General features: G+C 36.9%; 1 protein-coding gene across 1 annotated transcript in view; it reads left to right on the top strand.

Annotated features, from left to right (window-relative positions):
• The window catches only part of SPATA17 (spermatogenesis associated 17), an 86,908-nt gene extending 83,858 nt beyond the window's left edge, over nt 1–3,050 (top strand). The window contains exon 10 of the mRNA XM_086745218.1: nt 2,970–3,050. Within this exon, the coding sequence (XP_086601344.1) occupies nt 2,970–3,050 (81 nt within the window). The remainder of the gene's footprint in view (nt 1–2,969) is intronic.
• The last annotated feature ends 22,679 nt before the right edge of the window (nt 3,051–25,729 follow it).

Genomic DNA, 25,729 nt, shown 5'->3' with positions numbered 1-25,729 from the left:
TCCTATGATCCTGAGACTGCAAAACTGTAGGGTCAACCTCACTGATATGTGGGAATTCATATTTGTAAGCTAATTCATTCCAGCCACCAACGTTGACAGACTGGCAGTGAAAATAATTTTGAAGCAGTCTGTTCTTCTCTGCTCTCAACTTTCATTCTTGCAGCTTCAAAAGGATTATCTGCACAACTTCATAACTTCTACGCTATGTAGCAATCAGCTTAAACTCAAGATGATCCTGGCAGGGCTAGTTATATCAGGCTACCAGAATCAACCAGCAGCGCATTTCAGTGCTTTGAACCTACATTTTATCACCAAATTAGATAGACATGAGATCCTGGCTTCTGATTCCTTTCCCTTTATGCTGCTAAAATGATACAATGGGATAGACTCTCTTGAGCACTGTGAGGTAGATCTTGCAAGGCCAAGTGGTATTTTCAGGCTTTATTTTCTCGCAGTATTGAAGCCTGATTAAAATCTACATCTTCAAATACAGAAACGGCTGGGGTTCTTTTCCTAAAAATATATTTATATTTTATATGGATGCTGTGCAACATTTATCTAGTATACATTCTACACTTCTCTAATTAGTCCAACTGCAAAGCCGGCAACACTTTATTTACCCATCAGACTGTGTGGTGTTTCCTGAATTTGGTCAAACATAACTGCTGTCGTCATAATCAGAGCCAGTTGTTTAAATGCTCAGTTGTGAGTATCTAGTGAAATAGCTTTAAATAACAAGATAAACAGTACAGCTGCCAACCCAAAATAATCTTACACCGAGGGGGTGTGTGGCACAGAAAATTTCCTCTTTGTCATTTTGATTTGAGTTTGAAGCTGGACCTGGGCTTAGTTCCAGCTCAAAAAACTGTTCACTTCAAAGGCTCCTAAATCGTCCCAAGGAGCTAATTTTGGCAGCCAATTGTTTTTGTTTGGCCAGGCATCCTAATAGCAAAAGCCGTCTGTTCCAGCAACTGAAGACTTCTTCAGTGCTCAGACTTACCATTCCTGATTTTATCCTGATGTGGGGGGGGTGTTCACCTTTTACTGTTTTCCTTGTCTTGCCCCAAGTTGACTGCTTTTTTTCTGTTAAACTGTATCAAACTGTCCTGCATGTAAATGAAAAATATACTTCTTCTTTTCAAAATGAAAGGTGTTGTATTCTGCTCTGAATTACTGCTTAATCCTAAATTATAGCTGAATTCTCTGTTTGCTTTCTGAGCAACTAGAACTGGGTTTTTTTCCATTCCCATGAAGAATATTACACTGGTGAATTTACTGAATTAAATATAACTAGCTTCACTTTAGACGGAAACTATTTGCAGTTGTAATATTTATTATAACAATTACATGGCAACTTTTCCTGCATTGAGAAGGTGCTTGTGGTGCCAAGCACACAATGAAAATTAAAATACTGTCCCATTCTTGAAGAATAATATGAAAATATGCAAGTATGCTGTATCTGTTGGGTAAGAAATTGGGCAGTACAAGGCATAGAGAAACATTAAAAATTAAATCTTGTGAACAGTTAAGAATGGGGCAGTACTCACTTTCACACTGCACCAGGAGTATTTCCTTTTGAATATATACATCTACCTTGCTATTTTAAGATTCACACACCAGAATCTTGGAGGAATTGTGCCAAATAACTTTAGGTACGAGATGTAAGAAATCACATGGTCACAATTTGGCAATACACAGTGCAGATGAAACTCAAGTGGGCCATGTCAGTGTCTGCCTGAAGCTTACCAGAAGTTGTAGTTGCTCTATCTGTTTATGGAGATTCAGCTGAACTGTCTGGTCTGTAAAGTAGTTAAATCTAAATTATCCACAGAATGATAATTCTGCTTCATGTCATTATTCAGGAAAAAAAAAAAAGTAGTTTTCATTCTGGTTTTAAGAGAAAACCAAACCTTTCAAATTGTGAAATGTGTTGAAAATTGTAAAAAATTTTAGCTTTCGTTTACTCATGGCCTCAGACATTTTATTAAGTCATTGTGTTTCCATACACTTTCACACAGTATCACGTTAACAATCTAAAACAGTAGAAAGTGTTCAGACCAACTTATTTCTTAAAAATTAATCACCAGATCCCAGAAAGCTGATAATTCATCTGTGCCCTGTTACTTTCAGAAAGGGAAATAAATTTTAATGCAAAATAAATATTTTGTATCACTGATGCTATTCCCAGTATTTCAGGGTCAAAGAAAATAATTGTATTAAGAATGCTTTAAAACCTTGATCTCAAACACCATGGACTTGCTAATCATTTACCCTGAGCATTTATTAGTAAGTAGCTAAATCAAAATACTGTTTAGAATACTTAGCTTCTTTTACTTTCTTGTTTGTTGGCTGTATTTACATTGTACTCTTAAGGCACAGATTCACTTGCATTTCTCTTACTCTGTTTAGATTTGTATGCATTTGTGTTTTAAGAAATTGAATGTAATAACAAAAAACTTTTAATGGAAAAAATGTGTTCAGGAATCACCCTGCTTGAATTTTTTCTACCAGAACTCCTAATCAATGCCACCAATACTCGCTTAATATATATTTGGTTTTTTTTACCATTTCTCATTGAGCTAATTTAATATCCGTGTTTAAATGTTAGCCAAGTTAAAAAGGTAAAATATTGCAAGGATATCTTACTATCTTTAACTTACCAGATTGCCAGGGAGGAGAACATAATGATGTTGCAAAAGACTATAAATCTAGGTTTTGCAGCAGGAAATTTTTCCAGTGCTATACTTAGAGTTTGAAACACATATTTTCTTGCAATTAAATAAATAAATTCCTGTGTTCCTTTTCTAAGTAATATAATGTAAAAACGTATGTTTAATATACATTATTTTGCATAATTTGCATTCTAACTCATATAATGAAATGTAACTAGAAGACAATATTTAGAGTTCTAAAATAAAACCATGAAAGACAAACTTAACACTTTTTTTTTGTCTTTCTCATTTCTTTAGGACTTTCAAACAGTGTTACCATCGATTACTCTCTTCGAAAAGTTTGGAAAAACTTATTCCAGAGCTGGGCAAATAGTGTAATTGTCCTGTAAACTACGTAATATAAGACACCTGATAAGTAATCAATAAATGTATTCCAGCAAATGCACAGCAGTATGTTGTCTGAATGTCCCATAAAGTACTCTTTCTGTAAAATGATGTGTATTATGTCTGAAGTAATGTTAATTGATTTTGCTTGATCTTTAAGCAATCCAGAACCGAACATTTAAAAAAAAATATTTTTGCAATTATACAAAAAAAAGTATTATCTTAGGAAAATTATTTCTGAAAATGCTGTATTTTATTTAATGTAAATCCTTTAGGATACAAAACCAGAGTAATCAAGTAAAAGACTTGGAATCACATTGTATTTTTTAGACATTTGTAAGTGAGATTAACACTAAAAAAAGAAAAGTTTAAAAGTTACTTCTGTGATTTTTTTTTTTCTCACTGCTATAAATGCATCTGGTTCATCATTGTTATTCGTAATTTTCTGTGTTAGTATATGTTCTTTTTGGATACTAATCCATCTCTTCAGAAGGACAGGATAGGCTATTTACATGGAATATACTATTTTAAATCCTTTTAGCTCTTCTGTGGGGAATATAACATCAGTGTTGAAAAAATAAAGTTCTAACAAAATATAAACCTTACTATTGGATAAGTTTTTCTATATCCACTTAATTTTCTTTATCAATAGCTGTGCATTTACTCCTAGTCCCATGTTAAGCAGATTGATATGTGGGAACATAATCATGTGGTGCTTGGCAGAGAAGAACACATTTGATCACACAGAACTGGTATTTGTTCACATGCGTTCACTATCATGCAATCCTGCAAAATATCCAGTATTTTTACTGTCCATTAACTTCAAAAAACTCAAATAATTCAGCATAATGGGAAGACTTCAGCATTTCTTAATAGCAAATCATAAGCTAATTCTTAAAATTTTGTGAGTGAATTTTTACAGGAGTTAAATGCTGAATTGTCTAGGATACCACGTTTGCTTTTCAAATAATTTTATTATATTTGTATCAAATAAATCTGTTTATAATATTCAAATCACTTAATGGTAGGCTTTTTATTACTGAATTTTGTTATGTGATTCTTTTGTCCTCTGCAAATGTGCAGAAAACCTCTCTGAGATGTCTGTTTGTATGAATATTTTCTGAACTAGGAGTCACAATTTTAACTTCCACATGTTTTCAGCTCTCAGCCTATGTGAAAAAAAATTTACTGCTATCATACAGAAGAATAAAAGCACTTTCAATTCCATGACAGTAGGTTACGAGCACCGGCACCAGGCTGTGGTGGTGTTACTTTTTGCAGTTTGTCATTTCAAGCTTTGAAAAGTTTGTTCTTCTGCACAGCAATGAGCATTTAACTCTGGGAAATGAGAAGCAGCCACCTCGGAGGCTGGGTCTCCCCAGTAAGAGTTAATGTGATCAAACGTACCAGAGTGCTTTAGTTGTTTGTGGAAGGGATTGAACATGAGACACTTGTGCAAAACTGTTGATGAATAAAGATGCCTCAGTAATTTTTATATGTGAGAGCTATCTATTTGATTGCTTCAGCTTTAAGGTAGTTCATCACAGTAATTCACCCTGTGTTGCCTCTTTAAGTTCATACCACAGTTTCCCATCAGTCCGATTAGAAATGGCAATGCCTTTATCAGATTAATCTTTCTTTCTCTTTCTTCCTTTCAGTGTCTCTGGCCCCAGGACAAAACAAAGCCTACCGTGTGGACCAGCACTGCACTGGCCGCAGTGCTCATAGCTAAGGCTCTGGCACACAGATGGGAGGTTAAAACCAACACGTGTAATAATTTAATAATTAAATAATTTTAATTGTTTGATACATATAAATATTTGCTTCTCTTAAGAAAAAAAAACAAAAAACAAACCTTCTTTGTTTCTCGGCAGCCAGCTACTTCCCAGAAACCTTCTTACACAAAACCAGGTCTGTTCATTTGATTAGCTAAATAAACATCCGCAAAATTAATAAAGCAGCAACCACATTACCTGCCATGTTTAGATTTTGGGGTTCTTTTGCCAATTATATTTCATAGGGAATCCAATACTTCTCTTTAACTGGAGTTCACACAGAATTTATGTCATTTGTAGGCATATAACATCCAAACTCTTCTGTGTGGCCACACCGGAATCCTTTCATTTCTCGCTAAGTACATTCAGCACTTACTCAGTATGTTCATACAAACCATTTGATAATGATTCTAATGGGGCCTCTACCAGTTCTTGCATTGTGTAGAGTCTTTTTATTATTTCTATTACTATCTTAAACTGCATATAAACACATACAGAAGGTTAACAGAGGATTAGCTTGAAGATATTTTTAAATATAAATGCATATCAATCTATGAAACTTTAGATAGATCTTGACTTTTTTTTTTCAGTTTTAACTCCCATCCAGATGCTGCACAGTCCAAGAAGCTTTGCAAGCGTTGGCTAAAGAACCTGCATCTACATTTTTTTTGATGTATGGATGAGGCTGATAGAGGAAACTCCCAATATTAGAGGAGTAGCTAGTAATAATTTAAGAACCAGTCTTTGGATACCTTCAGCGTGTTGGACTCCCTTGATTACAAAAGAATCTCAGAGTACATAATATAGCACAGGAGACACCAGTAGGTTTTTATTATGCAGAGGAATTGGACATCATGAAAGATTCAAAAAATAATTTGGAAGTGAATGCTAGCAACTCTGTAGTATATAGGAAAGGAGATAAAAGATGAATTTTAACCCCAGGGTGGACCCTGATTTCTGTGACTCTGGGATAGACTACCACTTCCATTTGATAACCCTCTGTGGCAAGCAAGTGAAAGTGTCTGCCTGGTAAAGAAAGTTTTGATTTGCTCTCTTGTTTACATCAAAATGTTTGCATGTAGAAACTTACAGTTTTTATCTAAAGCCAGTTAAAGTTAAAATGTTCATTTTTTTTTTATTCACTGCAATAATATAGTGAACAAGACAGTAAGAATTTTGGTGATAGCATTATGTAACCAGTCTATCAATATAAACAATAAGTGATTTTACTTTCTCCTGTGTATCTTTCTTATTGATGTAGTTTACCGTATCAATTTTAATTATTAAATTACTTTTTGTAATATATTTTAGTAATGTATTTTTAATATTTTATTTATTGTAGGTTTTCCTTATTAATAAAATTGTTGGTTTACAGCATTCCAATACTGAATGACATGTACTTTAGAGAAGATTTTTCTGTTTTATAGGGGATGCTACAATCTAGTCTCACAGTACAAAATCTTAACAACAAAGAATGGGTATAGATAGAGGCACCAGGAAAGAATACTCTGAAAATTTGGAATGGACTTATGGGTCTTGGTGAGTCTGGAAGATATGCAGAAATGTAGTTTGCTATGACATTTAGCAAACTACTCACAGCAGGATCTAAAAATGAAAAAGAATCATTGTGATGACAGAGAAATAGACAAATATAAGAAGCTGTATATCAGTCTTCATAAAAAAAGAAGAATAATTACTGGAATTGCCCCATTAAATGTATTTCAGTAATCTGGAGTTGAACAAATGTGAATAATAAAACTATATAGAGCCAAACTATACCAAAGTGACCCGGTTGCTATTTTCTGCAATAACGAAAATACGGCCTTCAGCATGCAGCAAGACATGCACGATCCTTGCTATTCAGTCACAGAAACAATTTTTTTTTTTGTGATTTGGATTGATTTAGTCCATGTGCACAGAGGAAAAAAAAAATACTGTTGGGCTTTTTTGTGCTGCTTGGCTGAAGAGGCTTATCACATACCTTTTGGAAGCAGCACTTACTGGGAAGAACCTGCCATACCAACTCACTAACAGAATATCTCTGATATGTCGCTTAGATATCTTTGTCTAATGCAAAAAAAAGCCTGGAACTTAATACTTTGATATCCACTGGTATCTAAGCAATTTGTATAGGTCATAGATCTTGAGAGACTCAAATAATAAAGTCATTTATTTCTAGAACAGATACCCAGGCCTACATGCCAGGTGCGAAGGATTCAAAGCCTTTGTGCTAATGGCCAATGATCTTTGGGTGTAATGACCATTGGGGATCACATCACTCATAAAAAGGATGCAGGCAAAGTCATGAAAATGGAGCAGCAATGTGCTAAAAATGGCTCACAACATCTCACATCATGAGATGTTTCAGAGATATTAGAAAATGTCTGGTAGCATCTTTTCTTACCAGATCTATCTGCTGTTACTCAGTGGATTAAGGATCTTTCAGTGATGCCGCCCAATAATTTTGTTTGACTCCTACACAGCTGATGTTGTAACCACAGAAAATCTCTTAATTTAGGTAATTTAAGAACTGTCTTTTCTCAACACTTGCCAGAGAAAACATTTAGCTTGTAATGCCCTCTAGAGGCAGAATTGCTTTAACAGTGTTGACCGCAGATTTACTCTATGCTTTTCTGGTCCACAGTGATGCTGCAGCTTTCAAGCAACAGCTTTTTGTTTGTCTGTTTGTTTTCTTTTTTGCTTTTTTTTTCTTTAATAAGCCAAACTTCACATTTCCATGGCAGCAGAGGTCTAGAACCTTTAAGGGCTCTGCAGCTGATCTCGATGCCTCATTGTGGACTTGTACTGAAGTGGTCTCCAGCTGAGATGTGGCCATACTTAAACTACAAGGCAAAATGGTGGTACTTGTAAACAATAATAGAGTTTGACATACCAATGCTTGACATTGAATGAGACTCTGAAAGTGTGAAAATTTAAAAATATTTCTAACAGTTTACTGTTATTCCAAAGGAGGTATTTGCAACATGTCTTTCATTAATCTACGGTCTTCAGTTTAATGAATTTAGAAGTTCTGCATAGTAGAGTTTGTTAGAAGGATGAGGAGCTCTGTCCCTCACTGGCAGCCATGGGCTCCTGTACTCAGAATAGCAGAGACTGAAAAGCAGAGGATGTGAGTAATTCCTTAATTTTAAAATCTGGATTACCCCATATTAAAACAGAAACACTGCAATCACAAAGGAGTCACACCCATGTAATCAGAAACAGAATTTGAGCCTTGAAGCTTTTATTTATCTTAACTGCATTCATAAAACTTTTTTTTTAGTCAATTTTCTTTCACAAGTTGACAAAGGTTGCTGGTGGGCTTGGAAAAATATCAGCAAAGAAGCTCAAACAATGCAAAGCTGTCTTGGCTTCATGTTCTTCCATCTTTTAATAGTTCAGCTCATTAATGAGAAAATCATCTGGCTGCTGGCACAATCAGATACAGTCACTTATCAGTACATTGAGTTCAGTTTATAGTACTCAGATTCATATTCATGATCAGAGGATGCAGTGGAGCAATTCATTAGTGCACTGCTGCATTAAGCAATCACTGCCAAAATGTGACATATTGAGAGTTTGCATTAAACTGCTTCCTTTGAGAATCTTTTGGTTAAAAAATTCTTAAGTGCAGAAATTTGTTGAGATAAATCACTCAGGCACTTCAAGAAAAAACATTGAGACTCCATATATATAACATTTAACAAAAAAAATTTCATTCACTGGTGCTACTGTATGTCTGACATGATTGCATCCTTAAATGCTAGTTTAGGTTGTTGTAACAGCTAATAACACATATAAACTAGATTAGAATATCCCAAACTGGACCTTCTTTCTTACTCTTCATTACTTTATGCCGTTTAATGAATGTTAAGGTCGGTTTTGGTTTGAGTCAAGATATTCAACAATGCCAAAACCCCAGTCTTCTACATTCTGTATCTCTGCTCATGGTACAAGTAAGGGACACTTGAAATTGCAGTCTGTGCATGCTTATCTCACAATGTTTTTAAAGAGAGGCAGTGCTTATAAAATAGAAAGCCATGTTTCCAGTGTACTGTTGTCAGAAGAAGACGATGCCAGATTTAGCTTCCTTGCCACATTTTCTTTTTAAGTTTTTAGCATGGTATTGTGGTGATTCCTTATCTACATGCTTCATTTAATTCCACTGTATTATTTTTCTACTGACAACCATTGCTCTTTCAGTTTATTGTCTCTTCTTTAGATTTATAAAAAAAAAATCTGAGCTACTCAGTGATAGAAAGGTATAGAAAGAAAGAAAGAAGTAGAGTTGTAAATTTGTGATAACTCATACATAAGTAAAGTAGATGCTAAACTTCCTTTTAATGCGTCCTTAATATAATTCCTCTTGCGTGTGTAGGATTGTTACTCTTGTTTTTTCTCACTGGCATTTTGACCAAAATCTGGGCCATTGAATCACTGCTAAGAGGAGACAATACGCATAGTATGTAAAAAGTATGAAACAGACTGCCCATACTTTATGTTTTTATGGCAATAATAATCTCACACATACCTAGTAGCTTTGAATAGGAATACATAGTCAGCTGTGTTTCAGACACTGACCAAAGAGCCTCTGGCCTGGGTCTTTTGCTACTTCAGAAGACATTTGCTGGCTTCATTTTTCCTGTTTTCCAAAGCTGTGTGCCAGATAGGTGAGATTCCCTTGTAGTTGCTAGGAATCGTTCACCCTCTAGGTTTTGTTTCTGTGCTTGATCCGCTTTTTTCTTCCCGCTTGTTCCATTTCCCCTGCAACACAGGATACCTATAGTTTCTGCTAATAATGGCATAAAAAAACCCTTGACAGAAACTAGTTAAAGATCTGTTGGGAGGAAAAAGCTCAAATCTTTATGAAATTTGTGTCTAACATTTCTTTCCCTCTTAAGCTCCTGTATTTTTTTCCATCACAAAGTGTTGCCATCTGCAAATGAGGCAAGAATTCTGCAGTATTCTGAAGCAGTCAATGTGGCTTTAAACCACATCTAAACATTTCTTTGAAATAGAGATTTCTTCCCAGTTCCCTGAACATACATATGACAGTGCCATAAACATGAACATTTTGCAACTGCTGGTCTGATTGAACATCTTATATCTTATGCTCATTCAGAATATACCAATGTATCCAATGATAGCTATATTTTCTAAAACTTAAATTTAATCCTTAAGTCTTTCTTAGTTGGGATGATTACTTAAACTATCCATATTACTAGGCTCTGTTTCCAAAGCCATTTACAATCAGCTACAACTCCACTGAACCACATAGTTGTTCTAATGTTAAACTAAATACAGAAGAGCACCTGACTCCAGGTACCTAAAAACTTGTCCAGCTCTCTGCCCATCACATTTTTTGTGGGAGGTCTGTTCTGAGGATAGACACTGTTATGGTTTCACTAGAGGGTTCAGCTGCCCCGTTCAGAACACAGACTCTTCTATGCTCCTGCTGTACAAATCTAAAGAAAAAAGAAATTAATTAAAAAGGGAAAAGACTTTACAACAAGTTTAAGAACCAAGGCAAACAGGCAATGAAAGTGGTGATGAAGAACCATAGAAACAATCTTCCTTATGAAATCTAGCCATTGGCATATATTGCAAGTAGTGGGAACATTTTATCCAGGCTTCAAACAGGAAAAAGAGAGGGAAAGGACTACGCTGATCAAGGGCATGAGTCACTCCCTGCTTTATGCAAGCCAGTGATAACCAATAGCTCTTAATCTACACCACGATGACTCAAAGCCATGTATCTGTGGTAAAGAATGGACTGGAAATTCACTGTTGCCCCTGAGAAGGCAGGAATTCTGACTGGGACTACTTTTGATATAGATGCTTGGTACCACAGCTCCTGCAACTTGTTAGTTCGTCACTTGTAGTCTAGTGACAGTTGAAGAGGATGACCGTGACAGACAGCTGTGTCTGTAAGCATCAAGAGAGAGCGTATGTTTGACCTAGTTCTGGAAATGATTAACACATGATTTAGCTCTCATTCATTTCTATTCATGGTCATATATCTCACAGCTGTTGCTGAGCACCAAGAATTAGGAAAGGTTTTTGATGACTTTATGCTTTACAAAGGTATTGTCAAATGATGAGATCTGACCATTTACAGTAACAAGCTATGTTTCTTGTTAAAAAATAAGAATAGTTGTTCCTGTTGCTCTGAAGATTTTATTTCCATTTAACCACTAGCATATTCCAATAATGTGAAAACAACAATGGTATATTTGATTTCTCGTAAAATACATCCATCTGCTTATTTAATTCATCACAACTACTATGCACTGAGATTAAATCACCTATGTTATAACAAGCGCAATAACAATCTTTAAGATGCTTGAAAGATTTCCAAGTGTGGGTATCCCTTTTCAACACTATATTTTTACAGTGAAGACTGCATTATTCCTCCTCCCATATAATCGTAGCTAAAAGGACAACGTGCTTTTGCTGCATCAATATTTAACCCACTTACATCTCTCTCACGACAACAAATTAAAAAAATTATAAATCTATGGCCAACTAGGAAGTTCATAGTGCCGCAATAGTTCCATATGCATGCACTTAGAAATTCACAGCTTTGGGGTATCTTGTTTTTGTACCCTTAGCCCAGAACAGAGCCAAACCCTGTGCATGAGCTCAGGCCCTGGACGATATCAAGCATGCACAGCATTGCCAAGTGACTGCACAATGGAGGCCAGCTCTGGGGGATGCAAAATGACTTTGTGGACACTGTCTTACTGGACATCGGGTAACAACATGCTTCAAATAACCGCACAGCTTACAAAGGACAAGCGGGCCTTGCATTTGCAGAGAGCTAACACCCACCACCATGAAGACAGATCAGCAGAATGCAGCAATCACAAGCTAAACCACAGGCAGGAAGCACCTGACCTCCTAAGATGGAAGGACTGGTGAAGGCCCCCAAAATATCAAGAAGGAGGGGCTGATACAAAGGACTACAAAAAGGGTCGCCGCATGAACCCCTGTGTGGACCTCCACCCCACTCAGATGAACCTTTGGGACGCCGATTCTCTGTGTTGGCATTGTCATCCTTTTGAGGCGCCCACCCCATCCACTCTGTAAGACGGACTTTCAGGATGCTGACTCTCCGTGGTGGTATTTTCTCCCCTCTTTTTCTCTTTTCCTCTCTCTCTTCTCTTTCTCTTTCTCTCCCCCCCATTACCCTTTGTGTGTGAATGAAATAAAGAACCAACATATGCGTATGACACCGTTGTGTCTTAATTCTGTAACCAAGAAATTCATACTTCTCACGACTGGACCTTTATCAGTTCGTGACACTGTCTGTTCCAGTGAAAACTATAGCAGGGAGCCTCAAGAAAAGAGCTAGTCTTCCCTTGGTCACAATTTATATCTTTTCTCAAAAAAAAAGAACAGGTAGGAAAAGTAGTGATGCATGTCTGATATTGATGGAAAGCAAGCTTGTACCTCATCCATTGAAAACATTGATCAAGGCCACTTTGCTCTTTTTAATGATGGCCCCATAAATCTGCCAGTATCAATGAAAGTCACTGTTATCTACTTGAGGTTCTAAACTGCTATGCTAAGGAAGCTGAGTCGTAGCTAATGTTTTTTTGCATCCAGGAGCCAAATTGTCATACTTCTTTTTTTCAATACTCTCCTTCTGCTTTTTTTTTATTATTATTCTTAAATAACACATGGACAAAGCCAGGACACATTTAAAAAGGGGAAGTAATTCCACATATCCATGGTAATTTTTAATTAAGTGGTTTTAATGTTCAAAGCTTTTTACTTTTATTTTTTTCTCTGTGAGTTTCAGTCAAGAAGGATGAGAACACAAGAGGATGTGGCATTTTTCCGTGGATAGAGTCTGTTGACTATGGCAAACAAATTTGAATAAAAAAGAATTGGAAGAGTGATATTCCTGTTAAATGACAATTTATAGTTTGTAGTTCAAGGTCAAATTAGAAATAGGATTTAAATTCAATAGCAATGAAACTTTTCAAGTTGTTCCGATCAAAATGCTAGGGAAAACATTCTGTTCACCCTGATCTTCCATGCAGTGATGGACAGAAATCTATGATGGACCCAAAATTTCTTAGGGATAATAGTTCACAGAAACTTTTAGATATCATCCAACCCAAACTAGAACAGAAAGATGGGAATGAACCTAAAATGAGAAAATAAGCATCTGTTGCCAGTTAGGTGATTGAGTGTGACTGCCCCATAACTGCTTTATGACTTCTTTAAGTAATAGGATGATGGCAGAGGCTAAGAGGAAGTGTGTGCAATGGCTGGAACGGAATCCAGATCACATGGGCTTCAACCACAAGATTGCCCCAAATACAGAGTAAGGGAAGAAGACTGGGAAATCTAGTTGTCTGGTCATTTAAAAATGTCACCTTATAACCACAGCTGGGGAACCATTACAATTGCCAATATTTCCACTTGCAAAACTTACTGTACTTTTTTTGGTAAATCAAGGCATTTGATTTACCTCTTTAATAAAGTCAAGGAGGTGGCAGACACCGTATGTGGGGTGCTAAGGGGATATGAATGAACAAGAATGTGATATTGAGCTCATCCTAGCTCACAAACTGTGTTTAAATACGTGGGCTTGCTCTGCGGTACCATACTGTCTGGCAGCAGTACAGTTCTAGAGCTCCCAATACTACACCTTTATTGGAGACTCCTCGGTGACATCCAGGGTAGGCTGAAGAATCTTTCTCAGGAGCACCAGTGTAGATCAGGGATTACCATTTCAATGTATTATCCTAAATAAGTTCAGGATTGAGATATATTCTCAGTGGAAGACTTCATCTCACACAATGGGAAACAATAAAAACCTCTTATCTGAAGAGATGTTGAGAACATTTTGAAAAGGAAATGTTGGGTTTTTTTTGCCTCAAGAATATAAAATAGATTCTCTAGACGGATCCAACTGTATTTCAGCTATTTGGGCAATGAAATCCCTCCTTAGCCTTGCCCCAACGCACATTCCTATGTAATATGTACATGAATCTCAGAAACAGATGGAGTACACTTTTCCCAGAATCTAATCCTAGTGAGGAAGAGAGGCCAGATGGTCTCACTTTCCAAATGAAAACTTTCAGAGAGTCTTTAAACTAAGCAAAGATTTTATTAACATTGATGGCTGGATATAGTGTAATACACAGAGATGATTAATTAGAAACCCTAATTAAATGTAACAGTGTAAAAGAACCAGAGTACTGTTTGGCATCAAACAGCTTTTTAATATTCTTGTTGAAACCTGGAGTCTTCAGCATGCCTGAGCTGCAAAGCGAACAACAAAAAAGCAGAAACAATGAGATTTACTAAAAGGTGCCAAACTCAATTCTGCATGCAATCATTTCGTGTATTTTTAATAGAATCATAGGAAAGAGGGCTGAAAAGAACCTTTAGAGGTCGTCTAGTTCATCCCCCTACCCCAAGGCAAGATCAACTGTACCTAAATCATTCCTGACAGATGTTTGTCTAACCTGTTCTTATAAAGCTCCAATCACAGTGGTTCCAAAACAACCCTAGGCAATCTATTCCAGGGTTTAACTATCCCCCGTTGTTCGAAAGTTTTTCCTAATGTTTAAGTCTGAATCACCATTGCTCCAGTTTAAACTCGCTATTTTTTGTTCTATTGATCAAGGGCATGGAGAAAAGTTTGTCTTTTTTTTGTTTTTTTTTTCGTTTTTTTTTTTTACCAGGTGCCTTTTACAAATAGGAAGATCATTCCTGTGTTTCCCTGGTATGTTTTTTTTTTTTTTTCTTAGACTAAGCAGTACCAGTTCTTTCATTTTCTTCCCATTTAGACTTCTGATCATTTGATTTTCATTTTCTTCCCATTTAGACTTCTGATCATTTGATTTTCATTTTCTTCCCATTTAGACTTCTGATCATTTAATTTTCCTTTATTAGAACTATAGGTCTCTCAAAGGTGACACTGAAGACTGAACATTGTAGTTGCACTCTTACCTGTGCTCAGCAGAACAAAAGGATTTTATCACATGTGTTATGGACAACATTCCTGTTATGTATCCTGGTAGGAGGCTTGCTTTTTTTCTAAGGTTTGACTTTTTCTATTTGTGATAAATTTATGGTCTTTTCCTACAGAACTCTTGCCTAGCCGCTCATTTCCATCTTGGTTTTAATAAACGTTGACTGAATATATTGAAGAAGGGATTTCTTTGCTGTTTTTCACTGCGGACAATTGCAGAAAAATAATATTTATTTGCATTAAGACATTTTCATGTCCCCCAAACAAATGAGGTGAAAGAGTCAGTTTTCTTCAGCCTGTTAAAGGAACGTACATCTGGAAGTAATGTTTTAATTCTCAGACATATGGAGTGGGGAGCTTGAGGACACAAGCATCACACATCACTTCTCCCTTTAAACTCTGTTCTTGTGTCTCTGGCTCACAGCAGGGATTCCTGTGAGCCATGGACAGTAACCAAGAAACTGTTGCCACATTTTCACAACATCCTGACCACAAGGCTGTTTCTTAGTTGATTAGTTGGCAACACAACCCTACAAGGTTGTACCATCTTACTAAAACTAGTTTGGATCTTCAGGAGGTGAACTGTACACTTAGGTAAAGCAACTGCAGCTGGCCAATGGCACAGAGAACGGCTTCCAGGAGCCTCCTCCTGATCCCACCCACCAAGTGTGCTCCTACTCCAGCTCCCTAGGCAAATGCTGCAGTCAAGTGTTGTAGACAAGCACAGGAAGAGGCATCTGGATCCCTACTGCTGTGGAGGTTTGCTGAGACAAACACATGTTTATAGCTCACAGAAAAGGGAACAGATGTGCAGATTCAAGGAATTTTATCCCCCCAAATGCTGCAGTCACAGCTAAAGAAGAAGTAAAAATAGATGCAGTTGTGGGATCAGCAGTGGTGGCAAGGACTAATGCTGAAAGGGTGTAGAGAGGGAGGAGAGGACAACTTATCACAGAAGCAAGGATAAGCGAGGAGGGCATTAATTATGGAATGCCCTGAAATAGTGACAGCACCCAAACTGCCTCTCTTAACAAGTTTCCTCTTTTGTAGTTTCCCAGCATCAGCTGCATACCACCCTTTCCCACTACCAGTGCGCAGCACATATGGCTGCCTAGCAAGAATCACACAAATCATCCAGTAAGTTCATTTTTATTAGTAGCTTCTGCTTAATTAAGGGATGCATCATGCTTCATCAATCAGCTTCTGTGCATGCGAGTTTGTCTCAGTCACTCTGCTGATTCAAACTCAAAGCAGATAGAGTTCTTGTGCTGCAGGCAAGAGGCTCTTAGCTTGACTTCAGGGACCCGGGGGCAGAATCCTATCCCTGATCATTAAAGGGAAGTTCCATACCACAGCTATGGCAATGCTAGATCCACAATGACTTTCTGATATCGTGCACTGAAAGATTGATGCAAAAAGCTGATGTGAAGAAAAAGATCAGTGTTAAGACAGTGAAAAGTGTAGTTACAGATTGAAAGCTGTTGTTTGCTTATGAACATAAACCATTTTTAGCTTTCTGTTTTTTAAAGCAACCAGTTAAGTTAGCTTCTGGAGTTACCACTTGTTTACACCGGTGCATTTAGGCCCTGTAGAAGAAATTCCTGCAGAGGCACTGATCAACCAGGTGTGTCTGACACAGCACAGCCACGTGTCTGACACGTGCAAAGCCAAACAGAGATGGTGTGGACAGAGTACAGCATACTTCCCAGAATGGACACATGATATGAATCTACACAAGAGTATACACATCTCAATGTGCTGGATCTAGCTAGCCTGGAGTTGGCTTGGGATGTCTTCAGGGTGCTTCACAGCGAGATGTGTATGTAATTAGAGATAATCGCATTCCCTGGTCTTCCAGTTAACTATAAAAAAGGCTGCCTGTTATTACCAGTCCATTACTGGCTCCAGAATAATGCTCATAGCAGCAACTCAGTGAATGACATTTTATTTGCTTAATAATATTAAAGGCATAATTGGTCAGATGGAAGCTTCGCAGTTTAGCTTTTCCATTGCAACTGCTTTCATGGTCTCAGATACAGTTTTCCTGGATTCCTTCTGTGCAGGAAAGGTTAAATCTGATTAATTATACCAAACTCTATCATAGTTTTGCTGCTTGGAAGATTCGTTAAGGAGAGGAACCTAACAAAGCTCAACACACAGCCAAAATCAAATTTGACTTCAGTCTTCTGACGTGAAAAGCTAGTGCATTAACCCGTCAGGTTATCTAACACTTAAATGCATCTTTTAAAAAAATTGTTAAGTGAATGTAAGTAACGCCATAACATACATGTAAGTTACTTCATCTAAAATACACAGGTCATCATTTTCCTCTGCAATTTTCATGGTAGCTTATCCTTTATATATTTTATTATTAATTTTTATGATAGCTATTAAAGGCCTTCAGATGCTCTATGGATTGCTTGTGAAATAGTGTATGTACAATATATGTGGATTTTAATAGTGCAATTAAGGTAGATTCAACAGCTCTACTATATTACTAGATACATCTCTGCAATTAATATATAGTAAATGCTGCAAAAGGTATATATGAATTTTACTTCTGCAGTGCATATATCAGAGCATATAGAATCATATGTTTTATTTTAGTATTTTTAAAGCATTCAGCAGAAAGTAGAAAGAAAAAAATTCTCAAGATGCCTCTCACCCACATTGCAGGCACCTGCAAATTCAGCAGTTCATTCCAGCTTATTCAAAGGCAGGTGTCTGGCTACTGGCATCATCAGTCCTGACCCAAGATGGGGGCTATGCTGTCCTTTTCTCGTTCTGCTGTATAATAATAGGAGTTAGTGGCTCTGGAAAGCAATGGTAACATGTGTTAGTGCCAGAGATTATTACTAAGCTGTGGTGACAAGTCACATGTAGAACTTATGCATCTCACACAGGACACAACAGAGACAGAGAACCACACGTGGTTTTGTAGACATCCTCTGTGTAAGGATCTACTGGAAACAGACTACTTCGGTCAAATCTATTTTCAGGGAAATAAAACTGTGAACCAGATGATGTGGAGCTGCAGGCTGCTGTCCTCTGTTAGGTAGAATCAAGACCATTCAAATTGTTCACAAAGCCTAACAAAGGAACAGTGACGATCCTGTTTATTGCCTCTCTGTGACAAATTAGCCACAAGCAGTGTACCCTCTTCGCACATTTTGTTTTGATTTGTTATATTGCCTCCAGAGTTGCAAAATTCTGCTTGGAAAAGAGATCATGCTGTTTTTGAGCTTCACTACACATTTCTGTAGATATCCTAATGACCATGAATTTTAGGCTGTTCCTAACTGTCTTATATGAAAAGCAAACTTCTGTGAAACTTAATATTTTATCTGGGACTATTCCACGCCCTGAAGATCAAGGGGAAGAGAGCTGTGCTTTTAAAACTGTATTAAGAAAAATAAAATAAAAAAGACCAGTAAGGACACAGCCTTTATTCTTTCATCATCTATCAATTACAAAACTAGGACTATTCAGCTGTCCTTAGGAGCAACTTGGCACTACACAGACTTGAACTAAGCTTATTTTCCAAACATCTGTAATTAGAAGGGACCCTTCACATAACCTCCTCACACAGTCAGTGTGATTCACTTTCCACCTTAGCTCACTTCCCTAAATCTCCTAACCTGCAAGATGGAGGAAAAGCAGAGAAATCAGGCTACAGACTGCGGAAGACAGCCTGAAATACTTAATATCATTTCCTTCCATCTGCTTGGTTCACTTATCACAGTGAGCCTGTGAAAACAACCACAGGGATTTGTTACCAGTCCTGCCCAAGTGTAGTCAAGTTGCTTGGAAGTAGTTTAAGTTACAATGGCACCAAAAGACTTTCACAGTGACTATTCTGACCTTGCAGAAATTTCTTGTGAGCCACACGTTTGGGGAGTGGATCCCAAAAAGGGCAGTGTTGTGGCAAAAGCACAGAACAGAAATTTTGGGAAGGATTTTTTTTTTCCCCTTAGACCTCTCCTGTACATTCCTTCTTGAATCCCCTATCTATCACTTATTTGACTGACTTATTATACTAACAAACACATGCTCAGAACAAAACTAGAGCTCTCAGAGAGGTTGCTGCCAAATTGTGAAGGAATTATGATTTTGATCAAATTCTGGACCTGAAACATCGATCTCCTTTATCAACAAATAGATCAGTAGGTAAACCCAGTAAAGGAATCATTCACAACTGCTTGATATAAGTGCATGTTAAGGCCTTTGCTTTCAGGATGTTTTTCATCATAGGGTGTGATTAGATGTTTCTGCTGAAATGCAACTAACCTAATCCAGGGAAAAGAGCAAACCCCTAGCATCAAAGACACATTCCCAAATGACCAACTGATGTAGTTTGCCAGGGAATCATGCTCGGCATGTAGGAATGGAGAACAAGTCCCCGTAATCTATGACTTACTAGCTGTTTCTAAGTGATTCTGGCTGTGTCGATAAATTTGTTCACAGCTCTAATTGTGTTAATTAATTGAACATAATTAAACTTACAGCATGTCACAAGCTTCCTCTGGCAACTCTAGTAGGTTTCTTGAGTAACAGTTCAGCTGCAACCATCAGTGCCGCTTAAACCTTCCGACACTTAAACAAATGAAACTCATCTGAATTCTGAAATTTGTCTTAAAATCCAGTTTTCCCATGTTTGCAACATGAAAGGGAGGAGTATGTGGAATGTACTTACATTAAAGTAGAACAAAGCAGAGTGTTTGATTCATTTTTCACCAGTTATTTAGCTGGGATGATAAATAACTTACTGTTCATGTGCACACAGCTAGGAGAGACAAATCCTTTCATCTGTCTCCACTGAGGTTTTGGGAGTCATCCTCTCTTTGGCTACTCTACTTCTTAAGTATTTAAAAAATTGTAATAATTGATGCATTTGTCAAGTTTTTCATTTTGATCTGTCTTGGGTATGACTTTGGTCAAAGCTTAGACAATGAAAATGTTCTTCATTCTAGAACTTGAATGTCCTCCTTGCTGCACATATAAATCTTTTACAGTCAATAATAAGGCAGTATTAACAAATAGCAAGATATTATTAATCATCACTAAGTTACATCATCACTAAAATCCACCCTTAAACTTGTATCTTATTCTCCTGTTTTTCTTCGTGTTAGCATTGTTGTCTTAACAACTTGTACAGAATTCTTTATTTTTAATTTAAAATGTAATCAAGAAATGGTGACTATTCAGTCTTTACAGGTAACATTCTGAGCTATGAAAGTGCCTATAGGATCTGCAGTCCCAGTTGAGAAAAAAAATAGTATATATGTGTTATTTTTTAATGAATAGGCTATTTCTATAAAAGCATTTATTGTGTTCCAGTGTTTTCATAATGGCACAAAGCGTTGTACTAATGGTGCAGAACATTATCAGGTGCACACAGCATGATGCCTGCACTGTTTTCATGATGTAATTTTTAAAGAAACTCCAGTAAAGTAAACCCTTCTGATGCAGCACTGGATAAAAATATGGAACAAATATAATGATCTAGGAGAAATGTTGCCTCTAGCACAAATGACTGAATCTCATTAATATCCATACTGTTATCTGCAGACCACAAAAAAATACATCTCTATGTATTAGCTAGCACAGATACCTCTGCGCAGTACTGCGTTATGCACAGAGTATTTCCTGATTAAATTAACCTGTGTCAGGTTCTTAAGGTGTTTTTCTTTCTTGTGTATTCATATCTAACCTGAGGGTGAACCTTATTTTCAGCATCTGTCTTAGTAAAAATTTTATAGAGATTCTCAGCCCAAAGAATTTCTGCTTTGAATATTTTCATTACTACACCATGTTTTGTCGACCAAATAGTAGCAAACTTCCAGTGCAGTTTAGCCTTTTTTTCAGTACTAGGAGAAGGCTAGGTAACATCTTAATCGAGTAGATAAGCACAACACAATCAAACTTGTAGGATACACACGTACTAAGTATGTGTCAGAGACATTCGTATGATAAATTACAGAGACCATGTGGTAAATTGCAGTTTGCGCTTTTGACTGCCTCATCTACCCTCTGCTTACTAATCCATCTCCACTGGGACCACTTCTATCATTTAAAAGATCTGATCAACATCAAATAGCTCCCTTAAAAAAACCCACAAAACAACCTGCCACTATACATAAAGCAGGTTTATCTAACCATAGTAAATGCTGGATATGTTAGCAACCTTCAGCTAACCCATTTCATGTCATTTTAAAGGGCTATAAATGGCAAAAATAGTGGAACAATATATGGAAAGGCCTTATCACAGCTCTTAACAGAGATCTTACTGCCCCTGGAAAAATCTGTATGATGGAACTGAGATATGAGGTCAGGCTCCCTTTTAGCTTATACTAAAAAAAAACCAAACAAACAACCAAACCCCATCTCCTAAAAAACCAACCCAAACAAAAAAAAACATGAAAAAAGAAAAAAAAAAAAAGAAAGAAAGAAAATTTTCCGTCCAGAACAGTTCCATGAACTCTCAAAGTCCTAAACCAGAAAAATAATCTGACATCTGATGCAATATTGAGACTAATACACTAATTCCATGTACAATTATAGAATCATAGAATAGTTATGGTTAGATTAATCCATTAATCATCACTAAAAATAATTGTGTATGTACCTAAATTAGCTGTATCTTTCTTATGGGAAGCAAAGAAGAATAAAAGGCTTTATAACACCAAAAGTAATTCCTGTCATTCTTACACTGCTGCTTTCCCTTGAAAAAAAGCAAAGCAATGTCCTCGTCTTCACTGAACACAGTATTAGCACCTCAGAATTGCACTGCTCTGGAGCCCAAACTTAATTAAATAACAAGGTTAGGATCAGACAATATATCAAGGTTATAAACTGGAGCGCTAACCTTCTGGAGGGGAAAGATTCTAAGCTTTCCAATGGAAATAGGATTTTGTGTCTATATTTGGAAGGTCCTGAGAGAACAAACTTTAGCATCAGCATAAATTAAGTACAGAGAAGGTAATTTAGGTACAGTTAGTCTCTTTTTTCTTCCTTCATTTGATTCACAACTGGAGTTCCTGAGCATGCAGTGGTAGTGCTGCCACAGCTGATAACAGCACCAAAAATGAAAGCAGGCTGATTTCCAGAAGCTTTGGGTCAGGCTGCATTGTTGTAGCTAGTGGCTGATCTTTAGGAAGGAATGTCACCTGAGCTTCAGCTTCAGCTCAGGGTCTTTCCTGCTGCCTTCTCTCCACTCACCGCTCGACTTCATCATGTGCGATGGTGCTGACAACCTCTGGCTCCAGAGCTCAACCTGACACCAAGGACATCTCTATATGTACTGTAGCTACTCAAAAAATGTGCATCTCTGTAAGAAAAAGAGGTGAACACAGGCTGGTGCCTAATAGGAAGAGGAACAGCCTTTTGTGAAATATGCCTATATCAACAGCAAGTTGCTTTTCAGAGCAGTGAGGTCTGTTCATAGAGGAAGCTGCTATAGAAAGCAGGCAGAGGATTTCTGCGCTGTGAGAGAGACTCTAAGGATTAAACCATAAATTTTTAACTGAGGGTAGATTATCTGGCATACTAACCCTGTTTGTCTGGAAAGAATAGGGGAAATACTACAAATTAGACAAGTAATGAATAGCATTCAGATTTCCAAGAGAACAACACAGAATAGAAACCTCAAGCTCATTTAATTGTATTGGTGGAATGTTTCCCTCTGTTTCAAATTACAAAAATGCTTGTTATAGTTTTGTAAAAGTTATTCTTCATTTGATTGCGACTGTTTTTCTCAAAGTAAGATAAAGCACAGTTATTAAATTTTCATGCAAACTATTACACATGGAGTAACTCATTATGAAAGAACTATTGTATTTCCAGAGTCAATACTTGAAAGGTTAGTAGCACTTCATTGAAACAAAAGTTTAAAGGTCTGAAGATAGATAATGAAAGCATGGCTAAACAACATATAGGGCAGGATGAGCTAACGGTTTGCAATGATCTGTAGGGTGGATGAGCCAGAAGTAATGAAGAATTATAGAAAGGTACAGTAAAGTGCAGCAGGGGCTAATGGAATGAAAATAAGAAATGGAAAATTCAAGCTGAGCACATCAGGAAAATTGTTCTTATTGGAAAAGTTTATTAGATTGTCAAAGATGCTCCTGAAAGATACGCTAGAATTGCTGAAATTCACTGAAATAGTTAAAATGATTCTACATACAATAGAATAGACCGTAGTGGCAAGAGCAACATCAGGATTGGTGACAAGAAAAAGGTCTCAACCTATGATTTAATGGAATCACCTGGTTCCATATCTTCATTTCACCGACCTGAGACTGCAGTAAAAGCACCATAATGTAAGTGGGAAGAACAGAAGTAGCTGGTGAATGAAAAAAAGTCCACGCTTACATAGGTTTTGTGCCTTTATTAAAAAAAAAAAATTGAAAAGGCCTTCATAGTCCTCAGAATAATGCGTGAATTACACAAATGTGTCCCCTGACCAGCCTGTGGGGGTAGGAATTCCACAAATAACTGCTTTCAGTTCCACATCAGTGAGCTTCCAGGCTGAAACTGGGTCTCTGTCTGGCAAACCAAAATTCATGACATCAGGTCAATGTTTTTCTTTGCTGAAAGGCCTCACATTCTTCATATGTATCCAGGCTGAGGTAACTGCCTAACATCATATTTTGTTGGGGAAAAGGTCTTTTCAATGTGAAAGGATTACTTTATAACCAAACTTTTGGAAAAGATCTTTTCAATATGTACATACAGAAGGATTACTTTGATTATAAAGTTTTTCCTTCCACACTGCAACATTTTCTCTTTCCAACTTACTTATTCCAGTCCTGCCACTGAAAACCATATGCTGATAAATAGGATACTTACTTCTGGGCACTTCAGCTAATAGTGTTGGGCACTAAATATAGCAGTGTAACTTATCAAGAATAGACGACATGGGCTTAGGTACACAGTATATCTGCTAAGAAAGAAACCAGCTGTACATTGAGGTTGCAGATACTGAGGAGCTGATTGAAAGAACAGAAACAGTTTTGAGACTGGCACAGGGGTAAGACCTGAAGACATGAAGGAGAAGGGTCAGTAACATAGTGGATGACTCTCTAGCTCTCTAGTGGCTTCACATGTGATCATGTGCAGGAGCAAGTTACTCCTTTGGTAGATGGGGAAGAGTTTTATTTGGGTTAAGAGTTGCTAGTTCCATCAGCAGAGGTGAATACTAAATATATGTTCCCAAGGCACTTGCACGTATATTGACACACACAAATACAGAAGCTGTTGAGAAAATCCTCTCACTGCTCATTTCAAGAAGGAGCCTTACAGGCAAAATGAAGAAAAGGCAGAAGAGTCACCAGAACCATTCTTCAGTCAGCAGACTAATCCAATTCAAACGATAGTCTGGGGAGGGGGGGGCAGGAGTCAAATAGGAATAACAGTGCTGCTATCAAAGTTGGTTCTTCACAGTGGTTCAAGTCAGTAAAGAAGAAGTGGGAGTTGTACAAACCTGCCAGTTTGTAGAGTCCCAAAATCTACTTCCACATACAGACTTGAGTATCTAACTACTTTCAGTGCATGATTCTATATGATTCTTACATGTTTTATTGGCTAACCTAAAAAGCTGTTAAGTGGACTGTCTAATTCTGTCAAATTTTATTGTTTGAAAACAACATAACTGGACAACAGTGATCCTGCTTGGGGGAGTTCGTGTTTCTTGTGGCTGGTTTGATTTCTGCTTCTACTGTGAAGATAGACAGATCTGAGTTTGAACTGATATGAAGTTAGAAAACATGGACTTCTGATGACAGGCCATTTTCATATCTGCCAACAGGATTTTGATATTTTTTATTTAACTTCCCCTTCTTAGTTATTGAATCTCTAATACCACCATTATTTTTATATCAGCATACTTAGCCATCTAATATCATGATAGAATCAGCATGAGGTTAATCTCGTTGAAGATGTTCCTGGTCCTTGCAGGGAGGTTGGACTAGATGACTTTTAAAGGTCCCTTCCAACCCTAAAGATTCTATGATTCTATGATAATTCTTGATTCTAGCTCCCTATGTGCCCTATTGCAATCTATGGATACTTGTATAGTGAAATTTGTCATCAAAGGATTGGAAAAGTATTGTATGGTCTTTTTCTTGTTCAAAAAGATTCAAACTCCAATATATCAGTTAAGTGACTTACCTCATAAGAAGAAAACTAGGAATTATTATTAAAACAAATTATATTTCATTAGCTGGCAAATATACACATTTACAGCCAAATCACCCTTCTTATTTTCAGACAGTAATAATTGATCTAATATTGACTATATTATTGTTAGACTGGAACTAACAGCATCCCATCACTTTTAAGGAATTTTCTGACTGGTTTTATGCATTTCGTTGTATTTTGAGAAGAGAAACATACTCAATTTGTTTGCACCTAAGTATAGTTATCCTTTATAGTTCTGTTCAGGTAGAATATTTATAGAGACTGGTGATTATCCTTCAACTTAAAAATTATTATCCCTTATCTTTATGGAACATAACGCACATCAGAAATGAACTTGACACCACTCTGCTCTTGAATGATCTTCCTCAATTATTTTAAGAATGAAGTCTACTGATAGAAAAATTATAAATTATAGAATTCTCCCACTCCCAGGTTTACTTTGATTCTGTGCAAATTTGCCAGAATGAAAAGATTACATCTTTAAAGTAATCAGGTGAAAAAAAAAAGTACATTGAGGTTTTTTTTAAATTAAAATATTTCTTTTGACGAAGGGATTAGTCTAAGTTTGCACACTCAGTGTAATTAGTGCATATGGTCCAGCTGTGAAGAAATAGCTGAGGACTTCTAACTTATTATTAATTAGGCTCATTAAAATGCAAGTAAGAGAACGATGTCTAGATAAACAATACCTTATGTCATAAAGTCAT

This window comes from Chlamydotis macqueenii, chromosome 3, assembly GCF_036417535.1.
Source record: "Chlamydotis macqueenii isolate bChlMac1 chromosome 3, bChlMac1.mat, whole genome shotgun sequence".
NCBI lineage: Eukaryota > Metazoa > Chordata > Aves > Otidiformes > Otididae > Chlamydotis > Chlamydotis macqueenii.
Note: the sequence above shows the minus strand (reverse complement) of the source record. Positions and strands in the feature narration are given on the sequence as shown.